General features: G+C 30.5%; 1 protein-coding gene across 2 annotated transcripts in view; it reads left to right on the forward strand.

Moving 5' to 3' along the window:
- Positions 1–17006, forward strand: part of LOC118191012 (kynureninase-like) — a 121580-nt gene extending 104574 nt beyond the window's left edge. For both annotated transcript variants that reach the window (XM_085815965.1, XM_085815966.1), the window contains exons 10-14: positions 3809–3944; positions 5701–5786; positions 9145–9378; positions 9471–9594; positions 11682–17006. In XM_085815965.1, coding sequence (XP_085672091.1) covers positions 3809–3944; positions 5701–5786; positions 9145–9378; positions 9471–9594; positions 11682–11695 — 594 coding nt within the window. In that variant the 3' untranslated portion in view covers positions 11696–17006. The remainder of the gene's footprint in view (positions 1–3808; positions 3945–5700; positions 5787–9144; positions 9379–9470; positions 9595–11681) is intronic.
- The last annotated feature ends 3916 nt before the right edge of the window (positions 17007–20922 follow it).

Genomic DNA, 20922 nt, shown 5'->3' on the forward strand with positions numbered 1-20922 from the left:
GCCACTGTTTATAACATTTGTACGAAAACTGATTAAAGTATCTTTTTTTTTTTTTTTCTTAAACGATGCAAGTAATAAAAATGTTTTTTATGTGTAAGGTATTTTTATGTTGCTTGCATTTAAGAATTACTTACTATTTAAAGTTAATTCATTATTAAAAACTATATTTTTGTCATTTAAAAAGTCTTTTTAACATTGAGAAAAATCTCCTGATTTCTTAAAAAAATTCTCCTGATTTTTTAGTGTCAAAGGTTGGCAAGTATGCTATACGCTCAAAATCTGAACTTCAAATAATGCAAAGCAACCACTGAACGGATTTTTATACCTTCTGGTAGTACCAAACGCGAGGAAGTAACGCCATCTATCGGCAAAAATAACTGAATTAAGATAGTAGAATTTTAAAGGCATTAGGAAGGACTGGATTGGACTTCAAGTCATTAACTAAACCTGCTAAATCTTTGTGAATGTGAAAAGCCTCAAGAAAATTCAATTCACCTATGGAAGAAGCCTTTTGGATAATTTTTGCAGACCCAAAGTCAAAATTATGGTTAAATGTCCAACTATGATACGCTATTGAAGACTTGTTAATTTCGCCTTTTCTGACATAAGATTCATGTTCCTTGATACGAAACTTCAACGCTCTTTTTGTTTGGCCAATATATCTTAAACCACAATCACACGATATACTATAAATTCCCCAAGAATTCAAGACAGAAACGCAATCTTTTAGAATCGAAGGGTGAATTTTACTAATAGGGGAGAAAACGACTTGAAAATTTAATTTCTGGAGAATCCGTGCAATTTTTTATAGCTAACAGAAGGATAAAATGGAAGCACGACAAGGTCATTAATATTATTTCTAACAGTGGAATGTCTTCTTTGATGGGAATCTGAAAATTTTTTAACGGCTTTATCAATAATTACGGGAGAAAATCCACGGTCAACCGCAACTGCTCTCAAATAATTAAGTTCATTGGTAAGCAAAGATTCAGAGGAACAAAATTTAAGCGCACGGAATACATAATAGTAAAAAGAAGCCATTTTTTGCTTAACAGGGTGGCATGACTTGGCATGGGGTGGTAAACAAACTGCAAAGGGTTTACGGTATACAGTGGTGCTAAAATTAGTTTCATTGCGGATTATAAGAATATCAAGGAAGGGGAGGGAATTGTTGGATTCAATTTCAAGAGTGAATTGGATGGCTGGATCAATCGAATTCATAATAGATAGAATCTCGGATAAATCCTCTTTATAACCGTCAAAACGAGCGAAAGTGTCGTCAACATACCGAATCCAAAGACGAAAAGATAGTTTATCAAATAATTTCATCTCAAAATAGTGCATATAAATGTCAGCAAGTACCGGACTGAGAGGATTACCCATAGCCAATCCTTCAACTTGACGAAAATATGCATTTTGGAAAACAAAGTGGGTTTGACTGAGAGAAACTTTAGTAAGCGAAACCAACTCATTAATTTCAGTATGTGTGAAGTGAAATTCCCGAAGCCTAGTTTCAAGACAATTTAGTGCTCCTTCGACCGGAACAATAGTAAACGGTGATTTGACATCAAATGAAACCATAATGGAACGAAGTGGAGAAATATTTTTAAGTTTATCAATGACTTCAACAGAATGTTTTACAGTGTGAATATTGTTAGCAAGTAGAGGAGAAAAAGGAGGGACCTTTAGCTGCCCTCGAAATCGATTGAGTGTTTCATTATACTTACGCTAAATACAAGGTTGTTTTTACGATTTTGATTGTCACATTAGCGTGTTTCTCTTCTAGTCTCGTTCTCCAATATTTTCATTCATTTTGATCGCTAAAGTTGTGAGAAATTATCGCACTTTTCTGCGGGTGTGTGTGTGTGTGTTCTTCAGGTTTAACTCTTTCGTATTGATAAAGGCCAAATCTGTTTCTCTCAATTATCTAAAACGCCCGTACATAAGTATTTCCGTTAGAATGGATTTCCTCACCCCTGCAAATTAGAATGCTACAGCGTTAACAATAACCTACTTAAATAAAGTGATTACTTTTCTCTTGGGGATCTCTGTGCTGTTTCACCCAATGTTTGTGGTTTTCCCTTAGTACAAGATTGCAAGTTTTGAACATCAATAGTTAAATTTTGACGCTAAACGAAGGAGAGAGAAAAGGTGCATTGAAATAAGAAAGCTACTTTAGTCAATTCAAAAGAATGATTGGTATCTCATTTAATAACTCCTCAAACCACTGAGCCATGCACTAACGTGATGCGAGAAAGTATCCGGTAGAAAATGGACGCAGGCTTTCGGGCGACCTGCCGATGTCCGGACGTATCGGGCGAATTCGCTGTGAAAGAGTTAAGTGATTAATTAGTACATCCGAGTAGAAAACTGGAAGATCCATGAATCTCAGCAATGGCACAGACAAGTTTATTTCACATGTTTCCCGTCTCCGAAAAGCCTAATAGTCTCCATAAAATATGTTTTATTGATTGGATTTTTAGATTATAAAATCCATATAAAAAGTTACATATATTTGAAGAACATTTTCATCCACATTGTTGAAACTATTTTCAAAGTATTCTCTGGCTTATTTGGAGTAATCTTTAATTTAAAATACATGTCTAGTATCAATACTTCAACAAATAAAGTCAATATTATTTTTTAAACAATGTGTATAGCACGTGCGGCTTGTGAATAAAAGTTTAAATTTACTATGTAGTGCAATACCTGAAGATTCCCACAGATATTTTAATTTAATTTAAATTGTAATTTCATGTTATTATGTGTATGTATGCAAATTGATTTATAACCGAGCACAAGAACAGATCAGATAAAGCAAACACTTACAAACGATAATCATAGTGAGAAATGGCTTCTCAGATAAAAAAATTACAACAAACTGCAGACATGATGCATAATGTTTTTGCTCAGTAAGATTCCTAGTAATATTCGTAATTTACAAAAGTCTAATCCCAATTTAACAATAGTTTTTAATTTAATACAGCAGTTTCAGTAATATAATTCTAAAGCATATAAAACAGTAATATAATTCTAAAGATATATAAGTCAAGTTATCTTTTGTATATCGATAGATTATCCCCACTTAACGATGATCTTTTATTAAAATTAACATTTCTAAAGCTATAGTCGGCTCGCAGATCATTCTAAAGCAGGTAATATATTTTTCCAGTTCCGTTATTTTTTAAGAAAAACATAATTTAAGTTGAAATTTAAAATTCTTATTGAAGAAATTGATGATAAACAGGAAATAAATGAGGACACATTCAATTCCAGAAGCAGATATGAAATCGCTTGTTCTGGAATTCAATGATGAAAGCAAATGAAGCTCTACAATGTGTTTAAAAACATACTTAAATGATGTTTATAATGCGTCCGCTGTTGTTGGTAAAAGAATAACCAATATTTTCTTTAGAATGTGAAGCTAAAAATCCAGCTAGGTAATTGATAATTACAAACAATTAAAAATAGTTGAAGTAATTTAATTAAAAAGTGTTTTTGTTTAACGATTATCTCGATTTAACGATTAATTTTCATTAGTTCTTTTACAGTATCTAAATCGGAATTTAGCTACAATTAAGTACACGTTTTTTAGCTATTATGAGTATGGCTGCTTTTGATGAAAAAAAATGCCGTTTTTTGCATTTGTAGACATGTTTATGATAAATAGATCAATTACCTAAAATTTTTACAATGGTAGTCGTACATTCACTTTCGTTCTATATGGTAGTGTGTTAAATAATCGATATGTTTTCATATTTTACTTTGATTAACTAATTTTATTGACAATGCAATCTCTTTTGTGCAGTATTTGAATTCTGGTGCAGGAAGTATGGGTTGCATATACGTGCATGAACGTCACACAAATGGCTACAATGAAATTATACCGATGATGCAAGGTTGGTGGGGAGTTAGTAATGCAGAAAAATTTTCGCTTCAAAGAGGTGAGTAGCTAAACGAATTTAATTCATATTAATGAAAGCTTGAGTAGTGCATGTTTCAAGATTTGTGCAATGTTTAGTTGTAGAGAAAAAGAATACGGTAAAACTTATTTCATATTTTCTATGTGGTAAATGTATTATCAAAGAAAAATTATTTTTGAGCTAATTCAGTTGTCTTCATTTAAATTAATTATTGCCTGCAGACTGAATGAAAAGTAAAATCACATATGTTCAAAAGTTCCTTTTTAACTCTTTGCATCATTGTTTTATAAGATGCTCTAATTCAAAAACAAAAACAAAAAATAGGTTCGAATGAGTGTTAAAAAAATACACGTTGCATGTTCGCTTTTGCGAAAGAATGGAATGCAAAGTTAAAAGAGTTTATATTCCATATAATATGTAAGAAGAAATTCTAAAAATCTGTATCTACCTTTCTCTCTTTTTCCTTTCTCTTTATTTAAAGAATGGAAATAAATTCTTATAGAAAGGTTTATGAGCTTAATTCATTTTAAGAGATTAAGAACTTATTATACTAGTTTACGAGCTTAAGAGATTCAAAAATAAATAAATAACAAAATTAAAAATATATTTTTAATAGCACAAATATTTTTTTAAATACACTATTTTATTAAACCAATTCGGTAGCAAATGTACATTTCTTTTTAATATAAAATTAATTTCTATAGTAGAATTTTCAATTTCGAAATTTTAAATTAAATGCAAGAAAAATTTGAAAATTTAATACATTCGTTCCCGTAAAGGGGAAATGAAATCTTTCCAGTTTAAATTAATTTTGGTACTTGAAATTCGCTGAGCAAAATCCTTTCTGAAACCATCACCAATTTATTGGTTTTTGTACACCCAAAATTAAAACAGACCACTGAGATAAATCTTTTTGAACTTTTAACGGATTTTCGTTTTGGTATATATTTAAGTAACAAATAAAAAGATGTAAAATATATAATTCAAACAATCCAGATAATGCAACTTCCATTTTAAGCTTTAACTGCGCCGTTTCTATTATTTCACTCAGCTAATAAAAATTTTAAAAAATTTAAATAAAACATCATTCAGATTTACAAGTATGCCTTTCAGATAACAAATCTTAAATGTGTCTACTTCAGTATTTTCTTCCTTTAGTCAAGTGCACTGTTAATTTCGTGTGCAAACCAAATTCTTAATGCTTAATTAAACAAAATGCTTAATTATTATACAGTTGATACTTAAATTATGTCCAAAATCTCAAAATGTGAAAAAGATTTTACGCTTTGAAATTAATATTTGTTAAATTTACATTTTCAAATGACAAAACTAAGAAATTTAAACAATAAATTCTAGAACTTAAGAAGTAGTAAAACTGCAATGAAACAGATGAAAGTTAATAATTGTTTATTATGTCTCATGACTATGGAAATGTTTTCCCAGTTTTAAAAAATTCATCAAACAGTAAGGAAGGATAAAAAATTAATAATGAAACTATTTTTAGTCATAGTATATTTTTAATCACAGGTAATAAATATCATTTCTTAACATACTATTCAATTTTTATAAAGCAAAACTTAAAAACATTATAAATAGTATTTTTTAGGAAATTTTATGCCGAAGGTTGGCTTTTTTCCACAAATTGATAAATGCTATTAAAAAATATATCGATAATTTAAAACTAAACTATTTTATATATTGGATGAAACATATTTTATTATATTTCTCCCAGTATAAAAAAAAATCTCATCATTAAAAAACCTGCAATTCCTTACAGAATTTATACCAGCGGACGGAGCGGATAGGTTCAAAATAAGCAATCCATCTCCATTTCTAAGTGCTATGGTCTTAGTGAATTTAGAGGTAAGACTGCACTCATATATGAAACAATTTAGATATATTTCAAGACATTAATTATTTTGTAATTACAGGCCAAATCTTCTTTTCAATGAAAAAAAATTATTATTTGTATTAAAAAATATTTTTGTGCTAATAATAAAAAAAATCATCATCAAATTTATTCCTCTATTTAAATGCATTCCAGATAATCAATATAAAAAATCACTTTCGCAAAATAGTTAAAAACTAGATTGTTTGTTTTGTATAAGAAATATGTTTAATTATTATACTTTTTTTAAGCCCAAAGGGTTCACTTATAAATGGCATTATACTTAAAAAAAATAAATAATCAAGCATCTGCATGAATATATGCATGTTTCTCGCCCTGTGAAAAAACAATGGTACTTAGAGACATCAAATTTTGAATAACGTAGTCCTTCACTTGAATATGGGCATCTGGAAGCCCAAATTTGGAATTTGTTGTATAATCTATTTCGCATTTTGTAAAACTTAAACGAATTTTTTATTACCAAACTCAACGATTTCAAAGCGAGCAGGGGCAACACTGTACGAATAAAAGGAACATTTTTACCTCTAACGCGCGAGACTTTGCATCCGAGATTTCAAAGATACGGTTTTTTTTTTTTTTTTTTTTTTTTCCAAATTGCTTTGTGATATCGCTGTTGAATTGAATTTTACGGTTTATATTAATAAATAACATATTTAATAAATAAAGGTAACACAGAAAACGTTAAAAAACCGTTCCTTTGGGCATAATATAAAATCGGAAAGCTTTCAGATTTTTTTTTTTTTTTTTTTTTTTTTTTTTTTAATTTTAATGTGCTGCTTGATATATCCGAAACACAGGTTTCTTATTTTATGAAAAGAACAGAGATGTACAGACACTTAAAGAAAAAAAAAAAAAAAAAAAAGACAGTTAGTTCTACATCTCCCGTTTAAATTGGCCGATTGACGAAATTTAGCTTGCGATTTTCATATCGCTAAAGTGCGACTTAGGATATGTGTCAGATTATATATAGCACTGCTCTAACATAAGTACTTTGACACAAAATCGGACAAATTTCGTATTACAATGACAGGACAGGTATTTTCCATATTTCGACTCTACACCTCAAATCATGCCAAAGTCATTTTTAAAACATTAGGTCTCCAAATTTTAGCTCCTCTAATGTTAATTTAATTTGGTATACATTTATAAATATCTCTTTTTTTATTAAACTTCTTTGATTTCTTCGAAATTCAATCCATATAAAATTCAAACAGTTTTCAAATTTTTAAAATTCGTAATTTTTATTTTTTGAAAAAGATTTGAATCATAATCTTCAAAATGTATACTATTATCTTAAAGTAGATATATTTCTAGGCATACAAGCAAAAAAATTACAGTATTTGTGGAATTTTCAGTATTATTTTTCTGGGGGGGGGAGGGTCCTTTAGTTTCGGCTCAATGAAACTTGACTATATTTGAATTAATTCCTTTCTTTTTTCATAAAAGCAAAAACCTTATACGTGATACATATATCTTATAACGTATAGTTTCAAATCAAAATTTTGCAAATAAACTAAGCTTTAAGAGTTTGATAGTTTGGATCATGTTCAGCTTTTAGTTAAAATATATGAAACATACATTTTTACATTAACCCCCTTAGGAAGAATGTTTTAAATAGCTAGATTTCCCTTCTACTATTACAGATAATGTAAAAATATGCTCTTTAATATGAAAATTGGTCTTAAAAATTGTCAAAACAATACGATTTAGATTATTTGCACCTCATATCAAGATCGAGTCACTCGGTGGGATAGAATAAACGTTGCCTTCTGCTAACCAGAAAAGTTTGAAAGATGCTTTATTTCTTTGTCATTTGGTAAAAGGGTTTTAACTAAAATATTTGTCTTTTGCTTTAAACTTTATTTACAAGTAAAATGTCTATAAAACGAAATGGAGTCTGCCTAAAGATGCAACTGGAATTTTAAAAGAATTTGACAAGAATATAAAATTTATGGAAATGTAAATGTCGAAAAATTATAGTATTTTTGTGTCAACACTGAAAACAAATGTAGAAACAAATTTAGAAGGAAAAAATGCATTTCAAAGAAGCTGCGTTGTTCACGGCGAAATACCTGGAAGTTTACGCAATATTTTGCTAAGGTTGTTTGCATATTGCAGTGCATCAAATATACCAGCAAAATATACCTGTGCTAACGGAAAAGACAAGAAATATCTTCGCAGGTGAAAGTGAAGAGAAACTATTTTTCGACTGAATGGTTGAATAAATTTAAATTACATCGTATCATAAACGCAGAATCCCAAGATGTCTCAGTCGAATTAGTTGAAGATTCAAGAATTTATCCAAGAACGTACATGGATATCATCTAACGAAATTTGATCTATTGATGAGGCCAGTCTTTCCTTTCATCTCAGGCCTTCAAAATGAATAGCCTCTAAAGACATTCAGGGTACATAGCGAACGAATACAATGGATGATTTTAAAATCATTTTCAGAATATCTGAAGAAAAACGACAAAGCATTAGGAAGAAAAAAAAAAAAAACTTTTTTGCATAAAATTTATATTTTTTAAATTTAAATTTAAGAAATTTTTTAAATGTTATTTATTTCGCGATTTTAAAAATAAAGTATTTGACTAAAATGCGAATAATATTTTACGAAACTAAAACCAGGATGATAAAACTGTGTAAAGCAATATATGCAGTTCATCCTAAATTAAAATACCAGTTATAAATATTTTTCATTTCGCATGTCTTTTCTGAACGGTCCCCTGAAAGAAGTATTAACTGTGCTTCATTGTTAAATTCTCAAGAACTAATATTAAAAAGTATATTTAAAATGCACAGTTCAAATAAATAAATATACAATTTTAAAATAAGTTTTTGAAGAAATATACTTAAACCAACTTTATTCTTAATTCGAAATAAATAAATATAAAATTTTAAAATAATTATTTGAAGATATAATTAAACCATGCAACTTAAACAATTAAAATGAAATTCTGAAAAGGAAAAAAAAATCTAAAAATAAAAGCTATAATTAAGAAATACAATTTTACCGTTTTTTCGCTCATGAAAAAATGAAAGGGAATGTGAAATGAATCGAAATATGGTAAACATTTGGCATGTCATTTCAGAAACAGTTCTATTTTTGTGTCAAAGCATATATGTCAGAACAACACTATATAAAAATTTAGTATATATTCTAAGTCACGCTTTCGAGACATGAAAAATGCAAGTTGAATTTCGTCAATCAGCCCAGTAAAAGGAGAGCTACTAAACTGCCCCCCCCTTTTTTTTAAGTAGCTGTACAACTTTTTAATTAATGCTATTACACAATTCAAATTTTTATAGGTGTTCAGAGAAGCAGGAATTGAGAGACTTCAAGAAAAACAAAAGCTCCTGACAGGGTATTTGGAATACCTACTAAAGAAGCATTTCCCGCCATCGAATGGCATTGAAAGTGGGAAGCCACACATTCAAGTTATCACTCCCAGTAACCCAAAGCGCCGAGGCTGCCAAATTAGTATCATGTCATCTCGTCCAATAACTGAAATAGATGAACGTTTGAAGGCGAAGGGAATTGTCGTAAGTAAAATTAAAGAAATATGTAAAAATAAAAAAACTGCTATTAACACAAATATACAAAGCTCTATCTAATGCTTATATTTGTTTTTTAGTGTGATATGCGAAAACCTTCAGTCCTGAGAGTGACCCCAGCTCCTTTATATAACTCATTCACTGAAGTTTACAAATTTGTTCATATCTTGGAAGAAGTAGTAGATGAAATATCGTGGCAGAATGGTAAGTTAAAAAATATTGAATTTAAAAGCATAATTGGATTATTTCCTAAATTAATGTAGTATACTGTTTGGCACAGTTTTGTGAAACTCTTCTAAAATTATCGCCAAGGAAAAGAATATTCCCATTCGGGATAAATCTATTTCGCTTAAGAGGACAGTAGACTTTGACATAGATAAAAACTGATCAAAATTACGCATTTTTTGCCCCTTGTGTTTATAATATTCAGCATATCTAACCGCATTACATAACCTCATTCAAATACTTTTAATTCTTAAACAGAAGGTATAAACATATAAAATGTGTAAACAACACAACCATTGCCCTTTAAATTTCAGAAAAAATGTGAACAAATATATATCAACAGATATCTCTAGAAGTTATAATTTAGAAGCAGTCATCTTGTGACCATCAGAATGTGGCTCAGAGGTCGAGTTTGATATTTCTATCTTTTTAATATTTCTTCGCTGGTTTAAATTCACTCCATTGTCCTCAATAGAATTTTTATCTATCTCATTTGCGTTTGATACTTTATCCGTTTTTATTTTGTGCTTGGGGGCATTTTTGCCCAAAACTTAGTGGTATATGTAGATTCATTTTGTTCATTCAAGTAGTAGTAGCAAATTGTAATTGTTGCAGTAGTTGTAGCAATTCAAGCAGATTCATCATTCATTCAAGTTGCTTTTATGCAACATAATTAATAATAGTTGGTAATCAATATTTTTCTATTTGCATGACATTCATCAGGTTTTAATGTATAGTTGAGTAGAAATAAGATATACTATTTTTAGCCTAAAAGTCTCGAAATGTGATTTTTTTGTTGTTTTACTTTAATGCCTAGTTTCAATTTTCATTCAAGTTTGTTGCTATTTAGCCAATGTACACCAGTTATCTTTCAAATTTAAACTGTCTACTATTAATGAACAAACTAAGCTATTTAAAGCAACAGATACAGTTCTTAAATATATTATTTTTTTTTTACTTTTGAACTTGATTCAGTTAAATAAAAATGCATTTAATTAATAAAAAAGACAATTAAAAACAAATATTTTTACAAAATTAAGTTATACATTTTTCACTTTTCAAATATACAGAATATACATAATGTTTCCATATTAGTGTAAATGTGTTTCCTTTAGTATCATCCTATACAATATTTTGTTATCCCAACTGGGCCATTTCTATTGATTGCCAGATTGGTAAACCATATTAAACTTTAACAGAGCTCTTTCAGGTAAACAATAAAATTTGAACCTTTTCAGTTTTTTTATGAGTTTTAAACAAAAGCTTACTAAAAAAAAAAAATTCTTCTTCAGAGGTACAATTAGTCTTGAAACTCATTTTATGTGTCCGAATCACTTTTAAAATTATTACCACCAAATGTTATTGCAATGCATTATTTTTTTTACAAATATTAAGAGATATAATGCACATGATGATTTCATTTATTAAACAAAGTAATTTTTATAATTTATTATACAATTTGTTTATAAAATTTATCAAAAAGAACATTTCCACCATTACTGTTAGTTAATAAAAAAATGCTTTCAATGCCATATATAATTAACCTCAGTGTACTTTTAATATTAATAGAATTAAGAATTTTATTTATAGCAATTTTAGTTAATAACTGAATTAACTACTTTCATTCACAGCAAATTTAAGTATATACATTTAATCTAATGGAGATACTCAATGATCAGAACAAAACCAAACATTTCATTCTACATTCAAATCAAACATATTCCCTTTAAAATTTAACTGTTCATTTTTAATACTAAGTAGTATGTATATGTGTGTATATTATATATATATATATATATATATATATATATATATATATATATATATATGGACTTTAAAATATTGAAGATGTTTACATATTAAAATTAATTTTACAATTAAGATAAAAAAAATGATTCAATTCAACATACAATAAAAAAGATTGAAATATTAATAAAACTCACTTTTCTTTTGCCTTAATTTCATATGGAGTTAAGATGACAATAAAAACATTGTATACATTATCATATACTCAGCCATATTCGTTACTACAAAAATTTTACTTTGATTGTTTGTTTCATTCACAGGACAACAGAATTGAAAGAATTAAGAAGGAAAAAGGAATAACACATATACTAGAACTTGAAAGGTTTATGAAGAAAAATTGCTCTAAGCGATGGAATCTTTCTAATGGTTTTCTGGTTTTCATTTGTTCACTTTAGATGTTAACGGTGGTTTGGGATTTCTTTTGTGTTTTATTTATTCAAATTAATGTGTGTGTGTATGTATGTGTGTGGAGTGGGTTTGTATATATAGAGAGAGACACAAAGAGAGAGCATAATAAGATGCTAGAGAAAATATTATACATAATAAAAGTTTGTTTCAAAAGATAATGTGTATATATTTAAGTATTTTTACACAGTATTTTAGAAAAGTTTCAGGAATGAATGAAATATATATTTATACAACACTTACAACTATTTCTTAGGGTCACCTATAAATAATAATTCTTGGAAAATAATACTAATTAGAAAGTGTGTATCCTTTCCCTGCAGAATGGCTTCTGGCTTCCCTACATGGCAATGACTTATGTAGTCCTCTACTGAAATGCTGCTCAAGATCTTCATCACATTCTCCTGGATTGCATCAACATCTTCAAAAAATCAGTTTTTAAGGCCTGTTTTATTCAACAAAAAAGCAAAATATCATTAAGGAAAAGACTAGGGAAATTAAATACTCTTTCATGATGGTGGCTGTATGATAAGGACTATTGTTTTGAAACAAGTATATTGCAGTCTCATAAATCTGTTTTCACACTTCAAATTCATAGTGCTAACCTCTATATTGTTTTCAAGTAAAAGGTTTTATTAACAATTTGTCTAATAGACATTAATTAGTTCTTTATGACTAATGCCTTTTAAGATAGGCAATGATTAACATGCACTTAATCTAGGATGGATTCATTTGTGCTTTCTCTCTTCATAGGGTAGGAAGATGTTTGCCATCTGGCACTCTGTTTCAGGAACATGGTGATGGCACAAATTGGCCATCTTTGGCCATTGCAAAGTGACCAAAAAAAGTGACATTATGTGCCTTTTCTAATACACTCAGTGAGATACTATGACATATTGATTTTTGCCTGTTAATTAAAACATGAGTATGAACCCTAAAAACAATTTTCTTATCTGTAAATCCTAGTTAATACGAGGGCTATCCAGAAAGTAGATTACGTTTTGGAATAAAAAAATAAACAAAGTATAGGAAACAAATTTTATTATATACAGATGAAAGCCACACTCAAATACTACTTTTCTACATAGTCACCATACAAATTAAGGCATTTATCGTAGCGATGTACGAGCTTGGAAATTCCTTCGTCGAAAAATTCGGCCGCCTGCGCCTTCAACCACTTCGTTACCTCTTCTTGCAGCTGTGCGTCGTCATCAAAACGCTGCATAGCCAGCCACTTCATTGCTGGGAATAGGTGGAAGTCGCTCGGTGCCAGGTCGGGACTGTACGGCGGATGAGGAAACAACTCCCACTTAAAAGATTCAAGAACTTTACGAGTGACATTTGCCGTGTGGGGCCGGGCGTTGTCGTGAATCAACAAGATCTTAGAGCTCAACATTCCTCTGCGCTTGTTTTGAATTGCTCTTCTGAGTTTTTGGAGAGTTTGGCAATACCTTTGAGAGTTTATTGCAGTGCCTCTTTCCAGGAAGTCCACCAAAATTACACCTTTTCTGTCCCAAAAAACAGTCGCCATCATCTTCCTTGCCGACATTGTTTGCATGCATTTCTTGGGTTTTTGGGGAGAACTTGTGTGCCCCCACTGCATTGATTGCAATTTCGTTTCACAGTTCACATGTTTCACCCATGTTTCGTCACCAGTAACGATGCGATCGAGTAAAGAGTCACCATCCTTATGGTAAGCGTCCAAAAAGTTCAACGCTGCAGCCATTCGCTGATTTTTGTGGTCCTCTGTCAAGATTTTTGGAATCCATCTTGCACAAAACTTGTGGTAACCAAGCTTTTCGCTGATGATTTCGTGCAACAAACTTCGCGAAATTTGTGGAAAACTCAAAGAAAGTTCCGTTATTGTGAAATTTCGATTTTCACGGACTTTAGCATCGACTTTTTCGAGAAGTTCGGCGGTCACTATGCTGGGTCTCCCACTTCGATCTTCGTCGTGAACATTGGTTCGGCCATTTTGAAATCTTATGACCCACTGACGCACTCCACCTTCAGTGATAATGTTGTCCCCATACACTTCACGAAGCTGCCGATAGATTTCTATCGGTTTACAGTTTTTTGCAGTCAGAAACCTTATTACTGAGCGCACCTCGCAGCTCGCGGGATTTTCAATTAACGCAGACATTTCAAACCGTCACAGTATCTGAACGGAGCACAGCACGAACCTCTCACTAGCACGGCTAGATGCAGACTGAGCTGCGCAACGCTCTGACCCCAAGATGGCCGCGCTAGCCCCGCCCCTAGCGGACACAGACGGAAACGTAATCTACTTCCTGAATGGCCCTCGTATATGTTGAACAACGAAAATAGAAATGTCTAACATGACAGCTAAAATTCTTACAATTATGCACCAACTCACCAAAGTTTCTCACTATTACTGTCAATCCTTGAAATTTAAGGGTCTTCATATTCGACTGCCGCCTATTATTAAAATTCGTCCTTCTTTGATACATTTGTACCATTCAAACTTCAAAGATACTTCATTTCATCACTGTTTGTTATAAGCTGTATGATGTATTTCTAGAAATTCTGAAGCAATCTATCTTAACTTTTTATAACTTTAACAGGGAAACTTTTATATTAATTGTTTTGTCTTCCATATTTGAGAAGCTCAGTCAAATTATATTTCAGTTGAAATGAAAGAATATCATATTACAAGTTATATTATGTTATTTCAAATTAGCATGTAAATCCAAGTGATGATACACCCAAATTATCCATTAGCTAGTAAGTATTTGTATTTACATTTTATTAAGACATTTCATTCCTGTAACTTTTCTAATATACTTACATTACATATGAAATCCTGTACAGACTTTTAGTTATTTAATTTGCATTTGTTATTGTTCAACAACATTTCTTTCTTATGATTTAATATATATAAATAGAATGATATGAATTGAAACTGATTTAATATAGACTACTTTCTAAAAATCGTAACAAGCAAAAAACTATATGCATAAATTTGACGAGATTTAATAAAAATTTGCTGTACTGAATTCAACATAAATTACATTGTCAAATTCAGTACAACATTAAAAATATTCACCATAAAATTAGTCCATAGAAAAGTATCCAAAAATTAAGAGAAATACAAGATGTAAAGTACTCCAATATAAAGTCATTCCTTACAAATACCGCTCAACAAGCTTAATTAGATTTTATTCAAAAGGCTGAGTTTGCTGATATGTAAATGTAATTTTTCCTCTTAAAGATACTGCTCCAATAATCATACTAGAATAAAAGAATATCTTTGTGCCTGGTAACACATACATCTTACCAGTTGCATCTCTACAAAACATATATGTATAAACCTAGGATTTTTATTTGCATAATTTTGAGTATTTAGGTTCCAATCCTGCAGCTTGCAAGTGTAAATAGATCGAAAATATCATCTTGAACACACATAGAACTTCCAAACATTAGTTACTGGGTTGGAAGTAGATTCGACTTCACATGAGGAATATTTTCACTCTCCAACACTTGCTAGTTCAGCAACCCCTTGTTTGCCAACACTTGCTAGTTAAGCATTTATCAAAAATTATTATTCAATCCATCAGTCATCTCATCACCAAGAATATAATTTAGAGGGCAAACAAGCATTACACTTGAGAGGGGAACATTACACATAAGAGTCTTACATAATAGTCCCGCCCATACTTTTGATATTGGGTTAGTAGTCAGTCTCTGCAAACCACCATACTCTCCAGAGCAGCAGTGAAGAATATTTACCTCTGTCTTTACTGCAGCTTATGCTTTTGTACAGATATGAATCACTCTGATTTATGATTCAAGATGAGGAATATGCAAATTGTAGACAACCTCAGATAAAAACCTCAAAGAACCTTTTTATGCAAGCTAAAAGCTGACATAAAGATCCAGCTGCTATGATGATTTGGTTCAATTTATTTGATTACGGCAAAGCACATTAAGGGTATTTGCCTAAAAGGAGGAATGCCTTAATGCAAGACTTTCTTAAAGGAAATTGGCTTGCTGCTGCTATAGGGCAGAAGGATCGCTGAATTAGAATAGTTAGGCTTTTTTATGCAATAATTTGTAGACATTTGTCTTCTATTTCAGTTATACAATATTTACTTAATATTTAATTATTAATATTTTTTCTTTATAATTTTTACCTCATTCCTCTTGATAATTTTACTGCTTGAAAACCAGAAGGGGAAAAGTATGCAGTATGTACAATTTCTAAACATAAAGCTTAAATGATAAACATAACATATTGAAAGCACATATAAAGACACCTAATATTACTTTATTAAATATTTCAAAGGCCTTAGCAGTTCCAATATTTTTTTTTATTTATGCAAAAAATTTCTTATTTGTGCATATATTTTACATTGTTGTCACAAATTGCAAGTTTCTAAATCGTATGCTGAAGAAACTAAGGGGGAGTACACATGGAAGAGAAATATGAATATAAATAGAGCATTTCTAACCTTTTTTTAATAATTAACTCAAATTAAAAATGAACAATCATAAAGAAAAACTATTCTGCAAATAAATTAAAAATTGATTCTACAATATAAAGTTCTCAGAAAGACCCACTTTCAATTTAATCATTTAGTTGGCCAATACAACCAAAATCAAGATGCCTATAAGCTCACAGCTGCAGTCATCTTGAGTTCACTTCATATAAAATGACTATGGGAATCCCTTTAATTATATTTAAAACATAAAATGAAAGCAATTCATTTTTTTTATGTTTCTGCCCCATTATATGAGTTGATGCAATTCAGATTAATTCCCATGCAATATCACTTTTCAGATTTTATAATCCAAGTCTGGTGAAAGTAAACTATTTCACATGAAATATCCTAATTTTCTAAATTTTCCTTAATCTTTAGAATCTAGTTTCTTTGAAAAAATGAAAATGATGTGACTGTGAGTGCAAAAAAGGGAGATACAATCTCGTAAAAGTCGTCTGTTTTGAAACAACTTTATTCATTATCAAAATATCTTTTAATATGGATTAACATTACGACAGAAAGAGCTGTATAAACATTGAAGGAATCTATATTATTCCTAGTGTGAAAGACATTATTCTTGTGTACTAATATTTATACTAATATTTGTATAAATTTTATTTAGTGTTCTATTGTACATATTTGTATCATATAATCTTCAATAAAAGTTTAAAAATATAACAGGTCTGGCCTTTATATAAAACTTATTTAATACATATGAGTACAATTATGTTAAATGTACTGGAATATAAAACATAACCTTAATTAACAGCATTTCAGCAAATATAACAGCATAATGTATGCATTACAATTCCACTTTACAGAAATATTATAAAAAGAAAAAAATTCAACTCTTTCAAAAGCTATATATATATTTGAATATAACAAATATTCTCTATTTGTATAAAGCTAATTTAAATTATGAAAATTTAAATGTATACAAATAAAAGATTAATTTTGCTGCGAACTAATTTACAATATCATTTAAATTCAGAGAGCATATGTAAATTAAGTGCAAGTATCTAAAACCTTGAAAAAATATTTAATAATCCAAATAATTACTGTATTTGACAGCATATAAGATGCACATTTTTTCCTAAATTTGGTCTCAAAAAAGTTACCTGCGTCTTATACGTGAAGGACACAGGTTAACTTTCAATACTGAATGCTATTTTTAGCCCGGATAATGGTCTAGACACACATAACTTTTTCTACATCTGCCATAATTATTTTGCGCATGCGTGAAATATCTGTCACCAAAAAACGCCAAAGCTCGAAGCTGATGTCGAAGTTCGAACAGCTTCGACGGTCACATTATGTCTATGGAGCCTTTATTTCTTTACGTACACTTTCTTTGACTCAGCCGACACACGTGTCAGTATCGGTGCTACTCTGTATAAACATGTCGATATCAGTGCTTAAAATTATTTGTTTTAAAAAATACCCTGGAAAATATGACTACAGGAAACAAGAAATTAACCCGCGAGCACACGCAACGGGTATGTCATACCCATGTGCATTTTTCTTTTTGTATATTTCTCACCCATTCTTTCATAAAAGGACGAAACTTGGTGTAGCTGAGTTCAAGGTCACATACTTAAATGGAGGAAATTCCTGAGGTGACAGGTGCAACGGTTTTTTAGGAACAGCATTGTTCGGGCATGTCATACCCGCGCGTGTACTGGCGTTTCTCAGTGAGTCGCTTCGCACTTCTCGTTTTCAAGCTTTTAGTATAGGTTTTTCTTGAGTTGTAAGCATGGCGCCATATATTCCTTATGATGAAGAGATGAAAAGATTGAGAAATCTTCTTGAAACAGTTTCTTCTGATGAGGATTCATTTAGTGAATACGATGAAGATGTTGATGACGAAGAATATAATAGTAATCATGATTCATCCATACAGAGTAGTGATTTAGATACAGAAACAGAAAATGAAACTTTGGAATGTAGCAATGAATTTTATGTTGGAAAAAATGGAGTAAAATGAAACAAAAATAAATTCCGGACTAATGTTAGAATTGGCGGCAAAAATATTATAACTAAACTCCCTGGAAATACGAAGTATTCTAAGGACGTTTCAACACCTTTAGATTCCTGGTCACTGCTTATCAATGAAGCTATGTTAAAACATGTAGTCGACAATACAAATATTTATATTGATTCAGTACGTGGAAATTTCACTCGTGAACGGGATGCGAAATCAACAAATGAATTGGAAATCAAAGCTTTAATTGGATTGCTGTATTTATGTGGAGTTTATAAATCATCCTATGTGAACGTAAGAGATTTGTGGGCAACAGACGGAACGGACATATTTCGGGAAACAATGTCAGTGAACCGATTCCTCTTTCTTTTAAAATGCCTCTGTTTTGATGACATTAGAGATCGTCCCAGTAGAAGAAACGTTGATAAATTAGCTCCGATCAGAGAATTTTTTGGAAATTTTGTCACAAATTGCAAAAGGCTGATACTGTAGGAGAGTATGTGACCATTGATGAGAAGTTGGAATCATTCAGAGGTCGTTGTTCCTTCAAACAATATATGCCCAACAAGCCAACAAAGAATGGCATAAAAATATTTGCTCTTGTACACGCAAAGGTATTTTATACCTGGAGTATGTAAATTTATGCTGATAAACAACCAGATGGGCCATTTCAAGTTGAAAATGGTGCAAGCAAAGTAGTCAAATGTTTAATAAGGCCCTTATACAACTCTGGTCGAAATTTAACAGTTGATAATTGGTATATGGGATATGAATTATCTGAAGATCTCCTAAAGAAGAAAATTATGATAGTAGGTACAATGCGTAAAAATAAGAGAGAAATCCCACCTGAGTTTCTGGCAAAGGAAAGAGAAGTATATTCTTCAATTTTTGATTTTCAGAAAGAAGCAACACTTGTATCTTATGTGCCGAAAAAAAATAAGAGTGTGATCCTGTTATTCACAATGCATTCCGGCAATCAAATCGATGAATCTACTAGGGAATCTAAAAAGCCTGAAATCATTACATTCTATAACATGACAAAAGGAGCAGTCGATGTTGTAGATGAGATGGCAGCTGCGTATTCTACAGCAAGAGTAGCACATCAATGGCTTATGGTGATTTTCTTTTCAGTGTTAAACGTGGCTGCCATTAATGCAAGAATAATTCTACTATCAAAGAAGGAACCATCAACAGAATACCTTACCAGGCGTACTTTTCTCAAAGCCTTAGGGATGCAGCTAATAGAAAGTGTTCAAAATGAACGACGATGAGCATCTGTAGTTCCTAATTCTAGACAAACACTGACCACCGATGAACATGTTAACAATGAACCACACACCCCAAAAAAAACCTAAAATTACTTACAAGAGGTATACAGATAGAAAGACTAGATTCATTTGTGAAAATTGTAGCAAAAGTATATGTATGGAACATATGACCTCATTTTGTAAACAATGTTAAAAAAATTGTAAGTAAATAATTTTACCTCTCCTTATTCTTTCATATTTTGTCTAAAATGAAGTATTAACTTGGTTTTACATTTTAATTTCTTTTAAAAATCGATTAATTTTATTCAGCAAATTTTGATTACAAACTTTTTATTCGGGTATGACATACCCGGCGCGTGTTCTCGTGTTCGTCGGATCGGTGCGTGTGCTCGTGGGTTAAGATATACAATTCAGTATAAACTAGGAGTGTTAAACTATGCCAAAGTGCATGTTTCTGCATGTTCTGAATATTTCTGCTTTATTTTGTATTATGTTTGATTGTTTGCCGTTCATTCATTTATTCATTATTGAAATTTACATATCATGTTCAAAACAGCCTGCTGTTTGTTAATTTTCCTTAATAAAAGTATGTTTTGTAATTGCATTCAATGATTGTTTCGGACTAGTGAAATTTTTTTTTCTTGTGTGTGGCCTTCTAAATAAGGGTGCGTCTTATATGCCGTCAAATACGGTAATCCCAAAATTTTTTTTAAAGAATTTTTTAAGACTAAATTAATTTGCATAAAGTGAAAAATTGTTGAGCAGGCAGGAGATAGATCTTTTCAAAGGGAAGTTGACCCCAAACCTAACTCTTCAATTACTCAATTCGTGTTTCGTCATCCATATTGGTATGGGTATAGTAATATTCAAAACCAAAAATAAAACCAAATGTAGTGAATTGCTTAAAAAAAATTTTTAACAATTAAAGAATTTCGAGAAATTTAGTAAGCAAATCGACTAAAAAACAAAATTATTAATTAAAAGTAAATTGCAGCAACCCTTGACTATTGGAAACTTCCCTGACATGAATTATGCATGCAAACCAAAATAAACTAAATACAATCTATAAAAATACAAAAATAATTTAATAATACAAAAATACATAAAAGGCAAGTAAATAGTAAGTTTTAATTTAACTTAATTTAAGTTTTAATTTAACTTACCTTGTATTTACAAATTTTTTATCCCAGAGAGTGGAGTAGCATTTGCTAAACAAAGTAAGGTTGAATTGTTTCTGTTAACTGAATAAATAAAGGGCGCTAAAACTAATGCAGAGTTGAGTGTAAAGCTGCTACCAGTGTGATCTATTGTAAAAAATTGTTGCTGTAAACTCTTAAGCAATGTA

Source organism: Stegodyphus dumicola, chromosome 4 (assembly GCF_044657685.1).
Source record: "Stegodyphus dumicola isolate Sdum_Otavi_A_Nest chromosome 4, ASM4465768v1".
Classification (NCBI taxonomy): domain Eukaryota; kingdom Metazoa; phylum Arthropoda; class Arachnida; order Araneae; family Eresidae; genus Stegodyphus; species Stegodyphus dumicola.